The sequence below is a fragment of the Triticum aestivum genome, chromosome 3A (assembly GCF_018294505.1).
Source record: "Triticum aestivum cultivar Chinese Spring chromosome 3A, IWGSC CS RefSeq v2.1, whole genome shotgun sequence".
In the NCBI taxonomy this organism is placed as follows: Eukaryota; Viridiplantae; Streptophyta; class Magnoliopsida; order Poales; family Poaceae; genus Triticum; species Triticum aestivum.
Genome location: NC_057800.1, coordinates 737,708,472 through 737,715,423, shown reverse-complemented (window position 1 = coordinate 737,715,423; position 6,952 = coordinate 737,708,472). Strand labels below are relative to the sequence as shown.

Below are 6,952 nucleotides of genomic sequence, written 5' to 3'. Positions count from 1 at the left end.
GTGAGTAATAAATATGTTGAGACTATGATAGATCAAAGTTGGTGTTATCATCTTCTATGACACAAGAACAAAATTTGAGTGGGAATGTGGGTTTGAAGAGTAAAATTAGATCAAGATAGGACTACCTATGTAACAACATAGAGAACATTCTAGAATATGGTGTTTTATAAATGTCAAAATAATTATTCATTCAAGATTTAAAATGATTCAAAATATCTTTTTAACAATAAGATAAAAATAAATACAGAATATTTTTGACCGACTTCAAGATCATTCCCTCGCATTTGCGAGGGCCGCCTTGCTAGTTATTTAAATAAAGCAGCGCTGTTCTAAGAAAAAATAACACAAAGCCCAAAGGGAAAGAAAACGACGACGAACATGTGCACATTTCTCTTTGACGCGAGACTGAATCACCTATCGTATATGTCCTCGGCCAAAACGCTTTAGTCTTCCCCTTCTTCCTTTGCAATCCTATGGACCCTAATGGGCAGGCCCTTGGGGAAGTCCACGAACGGGTACACGAACGCCTGGTCTGGCTCGGCGAGCTCCCAACGGAAGTTGAGCACCAGGTGGTGCAAGAAGATGGCCACCTCGAGCTTGGCGAGATCGGACCCGGCGCAGAGCCTCGTGCCGCCGCCGTAGGGCATGAAGTTGCCGTTGTGCGCCACGGCGGATGTGTTGCCCTGCTACAACAGCAAACACAATGTTAACTTCTCTGAAGCTGAGTGCATATATCAAGTTTGTCTTTGTCCTGTTGAAGTGGTGGAGGCGGTGCTATTGCCACGACCACATGGCGTCGTTTTGTTTTTCCCGCCGAAGTTTCACTGTGCAAACGGCATGAAGGCCTGTGATTGACTGGACAACGACTGCCAGACATATATTTTCCTTTTCTTTCTTGGATTGATTTTCACGAGATCCTTAAGCTGATAGCAATATCACTCCTAGTTCCAGTTGATTTTGTGCTGATAAAATTGTAGGCATCGTTTAGGCACTGACCTTCCACCTCCAAGGGTTGAAGCTGTTGGGATCTTTGTACAGTGATGAGTCGAGATGCACTGCCGCTAACACCGGCAGAATTTTCCATCCGCTCGGAATGTCGTACCCTGTCAGTCCACGTCAAATATTCAACAACTCCATCTGTACGAAGAAGAGTTCACTGGTACTGTCAGAAGAATATATGTACGGTAAGAATTAAGGCACCAACCATTGTAGTGCACATCTCGAATGACCTTCCGGTGCAGGAACCTAACCACGTTGCCTAGCCGCAAGGTCTCGTTTATAACCTGCAAGAAAAGAAGCAATTAAGGACTCAAACATTTGTCACCTTTCCTCTACCGCATTTGAACTAACTCGCAAACAAGAGAGTTCGGCAGTTGGAATGTGTAGGACCGGAAGATGCTATTCTGGTCTACAATGACACATTGTATAGTTCCATTCAGTAGCACAACACCGTGGAAAATGCTAACAGTGACCGAGCTACAGGGAGCTCATTTTCAAAATACAAATTTAAACAGAATCAAAATAATATTTTTTTTGTGAACACACAGACACATATACACGTATGTGCAAAATTTCATAACATTATACTTCCGCATGTGGCATACAAAAAAAGTATGTAGTTCCAAAATGGGCTAACATTTTCGGTTGTTGGTCCAGAATTTTGTTGTTTTTGTTCAGCCTAGAAATCGTAATGTTTTCTACTGACTTTTCACACGTTCCTGCGGAACACATATAAATTTCATTGGGATTTTTTTAATTGCTTTGAAACTTTGAAATGGGCGTTTTGACATATTGAAAATAGTGGCCTCCCTGGTGCTCGAGCATCAAAAGAAGGCACTCAACACCTACGATGCTATTATAATAGTACGACTCTACCAAGGAAAGGTGCTCCCCAACTTTTCCGGGGATCAGATAATTTGCCTTGGCATCAAACTGTACATGGACAGTGATTTCACCATGGGAAGTAAGCAGACACACACATATATCTTGCACTGATATTATGAGGGAGAAAACAGACAAATCAAAAGGGCCTTACGCATTGTGTGAAAACCATCTCTTTGTAGTCTTCCCAGCTCAATTTGCAGTCCCCTCTCAGCTTTTGTCTCCTAGCAATCTCAAGATGCTCCTCCTGCACGGCCATGGATCACTGTGAATATTTGCATGATATTTCTGGTTCATTTCACCATCCATGTATATACTGAATGTGGTTTCTTTTTCTTCTGAAAGATTGCTACGTCCAATTTAGCACAAATGAATTTGAATTGGTATAGCAAACTGAATTTATACCCGCAGTTCTTTGACAGCTTTAGGGCAACCTTCGAGGAAGAAGATGGCGAGGGCAAGTGCCACTGACGATGTCTCATGCCCAGCAAAGAGCATGCTCAACAAGAGGTCCAATATTTGCTCTTTTGATAGATTAGAGTGCTTCAATGCCCACCCGAGAAGATCATCTGCTTCTGTGCTCGAGTCCTCCTTGTTCATTTGCTCAAGCCTCTCCTCCATTTTCCACTCGATTACTCCAAGTATGGTGGCTCGCGACTGCACGCAAAATATAGTAAATAATTACTGGTGTTATTCTATGATAGAAAAATTAAAATTACAGCAAAGTCATATGTGGTAATTTTGTTTGGGCTTCTTGGGAGAACATTTGACATGTCACAATCATTAAGATGTTGCCTAACTGCCTACTGGTTGAAGATCGTGCCTTGTCATACGTTTCTATTTTGGAGAATGCATATCTTTGCAACATAGGTGCCATCAAATAAAGTAGGATAATTCCCCAGCATACAAATTATTCCCCTTCTCCATTTTTCGTGCTCTGACACTAAGAAGTGATTAATTAAACAAAAAATGTATTGCTCTTTGGTTTTGGTTTCTTCTTTTCTGTTCAATCCATATTTTTTCACTTCATGTTGCGAAACGTTTGTAGGTTGGTGAATAGGCAACAAGAAGTACTTCCTAAGCTCGAGTATACAATGCAAAATTACTTTAAACATTTCATGAATCAAGCATATATATGCCAACATTGATGACAATGACTATTTTCTCGACAAAATTTCCTTCTAACATGGGGTGCTAACATCATTAATTAAGACAAAATCTAGGTATACGTAGGATATCGATATCAGCTAATAAAGGGTGCAAAATGTCATTAATGAAAACAAAATTAAGAGGGTTGCAAATAGCGTGCCTGGTGACATAAACGTGGTTAAATCAAGATAAATGATATAATCATGCCAAATTAGGAAGGTTGGTCATTCAACTTTTTCTAAGAGGTAAAAACATCAAGTTGCAATTGTATGCTGTTCAGCACGGGCCGTGTGTAGGGAAGAGAAAGAGTGTGAGAGCATGCATGCAGCACGCTGCACCTGGGAGCAATCAATAAAGATCATCTGAGTGTAACCGCACAAGCAGTAAAAGGCAGGCAACGTTTTATGCGTTCATAAGTGATGATCAGTACCTCTAAGGGCAAAATAGGATGCTGGGAAAAAGAAAACAAGTGATTTCTCCAACTTATTTTTCGATACTAGACATGACACCCAAGCGTGCACACAGAGACGCCAACCAACCTATGGTTGGATGGTTAGAGGGACTGTGGTATCTCCAGCCCATCAGGGTTCAAATTCTGGTGCTCGCATTTATTACTGAATTTATTTCAGGATTTCCGACGATGTGCATTCAGTGGGAGGAGACGTTCCCCTCGATGATGAGGTGCCTACGGTGACTTCATAAATTTCAAGATGATATGTCGGCTCAGTCTTTTGGAGCTACTCATAGCAATAGGATATGCGTGTGTACGTTCATAGGTATGCGTGTATGCACGTGTATATGAGCCAGAGAGACAGGGACTATACTATATAGTACTAGTAGTGTGTTGACTGTTGAGTGTTGTTGTCGTTGTACCTTGAGGGCCTTCGAGTAGGCCGTCCCGGGGAACTTTAGGGGCGCAGACACCACCCCCTTCATGAACGTGACGTACTCCAGCCTCAGCCGCTCCGTCTCCTCCTCCCCAGGCTCCATGCTCATGAGATTCTTCGCCATCAGGTTATATGTGAACTGCACGAACGGATCCATCCATTGTTAATTTGCTACAACTCCACTGTGGGCGTACGATGTTGTCAGTTCCATTCATCGACCTTGCATGGACGGATGGACCACATCGCAACACCAAACCAGGTGCTGTGCTGTGCATGGCGCGTGGTCAAGGAGGTCGTCAGTTACTAGTTACCTTCTTGGCTTCGTGCTGGGCGGAGAAGACGGCGGAGGAGGAGGAAAGCAGCCAGTCGCGGAGTATGAGGAGGGTGTGGCGCTCAACCTCCGGGAGGAGCACGGCGCGGAGGTGGGCGGAGCTGAGGAAGTCGAGGGCGATGGAGCGCATCTCGCGGTGGTGGTGCCCGACAAGCACCAACATCGACCATTTGCCCAGGATGCCGCCGATGCTTGGCGGGTAGCTGACCTCGAACAGCCGCCCCTCGTTCTGCAGGATGTACCGGTTCAGCCCTGCGTCCGCCGACACCACCGTCGGGTGCCCGAACAGGCTCGACCGGTATATCTTCCCGTACCTGCATCCATATACATATACCATCAATATCATGCGACCTCAGCCCGAATGTTCGTTCACGCGTGTTGGCATGCTTTCTAGTATTTGTATGAATGTATGTGTGTGTACGGACCGTGCGATGTGCTGGTTCATGAACTGGCCGATGGAGGTGGCCGGGTGCGCGCGGAGGTACCCGAAGGTCTCGCCGATGAAGGGCCAACCGACGGCGCCGGGCGGCAGATTCGGTCGCTTCTTCTTCGTCCGGCCGGCATTACATTTAGCAACCGTAATGGTGTAGAAGCTGAGCACGGCCAGGAGGATGAAGGGCAGGAAGAAAAGGAGCTCGCTGGTTATCGAGGCCATCATGGCCGCCATGAGCTATCGATTGAGAGGCCGCGGTCTCTTGGAATTTGATTTCCTTCTCGATTGTGTTGGCGTGTGTGTGAGACTGAGATAGATGATTGTTTTCAGAGAGAGAGAGAGAGAGTGAGAAAATAAAACAGGGGCTGAACTACAGAGTGGCTTTAAGCTCTACAGATTTCTCTCTCTGCAAAGAAAATCTTGCTAGGAAGGTGCCCACTTCCCCTCTCTCTGATGTGGTGCTCTTATATAGGAAGGTGACCAAATCACTACTTCTCCAAAACCAGATCCTTCATTAATTCAGCGAAATTAAATTAAATCTTATCAAAATCTTAACTGAATCAATATCTTCCCTACTTACCCTATAACCATATCTTTAATACTCCCTCCGTGCCAAAATTCTTGTCTTAGATTTGTTTAGATACGGATGTATCTAATAATCCGTATCTAATACTATTAGATACGGATTATTAGATACATCCGTATCTAGACAAATCTAAGACAATAATTAGTATTAGATACATCCGTACCTAGACAAATCTAAAACAATAATTTTGGGATGGAGGGAGTATTAAATAGGAGTTGGTAGATTCACCTCACCACCTCCCTGGTTTTTTCCTCCCCGCATTCCCTTCTTTCTGTTGACTTGTTTTTAATCCCAACAGATGCCGCACAAAATAAATCCAAAAGATTTAGAGTAAATTTAAATAATCTAAACCAAATCAGTACTATCCCAAAACGACCTCCTGCAATAACTCAATCAAATCAAATCAAAATCTTATCGAAATCTCAACTAAATCAAAACTTGATGTCACTTCCCCTACCAACGTAATCCCTACTATTAAAGGAGGGTTGGTAGATTTGCCTCACCTCATCCCCAATATTTTCATCCCCACGTTCGCTACCTTTTTTTCCATTTATTTTTTAATTGCGATCCATGGCGTATATAATGCAAATCAATGTAAATTGAGTAAATTGAAATAATTTAAAGCAAATCATTACTTTTCCAAAACCATGTCATGCATTTCCGCAATCAATTCAAAGAAAGTCCTATCAAAATCTTAACTAAAAGAAATCTTTCTGTCACTTCCCTGTAACGCCCCGGACACACCCACCGGTGGTCGTTACTCCTGGCAGGATCTAGACTGGCCCCACAGATCAATACTAGTCTTTTCCGCGCACTTTATCCTCACTCATGCGCACCCGGGAGCAACTTCCCAGTCGGTCACCCATCCTGAAACCACTGCAAGCTGAGCACGCTTAACTTTGGAGTTCTGTCAGAATGGGCTCCCGGAAAAGAAGGAATTCTTATTGATATGAGTAGTCTATCATCCTTAATAAGCCAGGCCATCACATTCCCCTACCAACCAAATCTCAACTATTAAAGGAGAGTTTGAAGATTCCCCTCACCTCCTCCTGTGTTTTTTCCTTCCCAGGCTCCCTGCCCTTTTGTTTCCTGTTATTTTTTTAATCCCAACAGATGCCATAGAAAATAAAAACCAATCTAAATACAGTAAATTAGAATAATCCAAATCAAATCGGTAATTTCCCAAAACCAACACCTACATCAGCTCAGTCAAATCAAATTATTTCTTATCAAAATCGCAACTAATGACATCTCTTCAAACCCATGAACTTTTTGAAAATCAAATTATTTAAAATAAATCCATGATTTTTTTTGAAATAGATGATGTTTTCTAAAGCTGCAAAAAAATCCTGAATTTTTTTATAAAAATGTGCGAACTTACTGCAAATCTACGAACTTTTTTTTCAAAATCACTACGAACTTTTGTTGAATTTGTGATTTTTCTCCCCCAAAAATGTCAACTTTTTTTAGGTTTGTAATTTTTTTCAAATTCATGATTTTTTTAATTTGCAAAGTTTTTTGATTTTGAGCTAATTTTTCTTTTTTTTTGAATAGTCAACGGTCGATTAGTCAACTGGTCAACCTTGACCGAGCGAACCAAGGCGCCGTGGGCGAGTGAGCAGGTTGCCATGATTTTGGGCCGCCCAAATGGGGACACATGTGCGCTGGTTCTCCTGGCCGGCGCT

At 42.8% G+C, this 6,952-nt stretch overlaps 1 protein-coding gene across 2 annotated transcripts; it reads right to left on the bottom strand.

The window, feature by feature from the left end:
* Window positions 1-264: 264 nt before the first annotated feature.
* LOC123059596 (cytochrome P450 90B2-like) lies at window positions 265-4,915 on the bottom strand. Of its 2 annotated transcripts, none has more exons than XM_044482128.1 (8): window positions 4,674-4,915; window positions 4,229-4,562; window positions 3,904-4,056; window positions 2,287-2,538; window positions 2,036-2,128; window positions 1,205-1,283; window positions 991-1,103; window positions 265-683 (listed from the first exon to the last, which is right to left on the bottom strand). In XM_044482128.1, the coding sequence occupies exons 1-8, from the start codon at window positions 4,913-4,915 to the stop codon at window positions 444-446; spliced, it is 1,506 nt and encodes a 501-aa protein (XP_044338063.1). In that variant the 3' UTR covers window positions 265-443. The 2 variants fall into 2 exon arrangements, with proteins under 2 accessions (XP_044338063.1, XP_044338064.1); XM_044482129.1 differs by having other exon boundaries at window positions 997-1,103.
* Window positions 4,916-6,952: the final 2,037 nt, after the last annotated feature.

Coding starts and splice junctions, on each gene's coding strand:
- LOC123059596 (XM_044482128.1), bottom strand. CDS start 4,915: ATGGCGGCCATGATGGCCTCGATAACCAGCGAGCTCCTTTTCTTCCTG. Junction 1,284..2,035: donor AGATGGTTTTCACACAATGC/GTAAGGCCCTTT, acceptor CTTTTCTTGCAG/GTTATAAACGAGACCTTGCG. Junction 684..990: donor CTTGGAGGTGGAAGGTCAGT/GCCTAAACGATG, acceptor CTGTTGTAGCAG/GGCAACACATCCGCCGTGGC.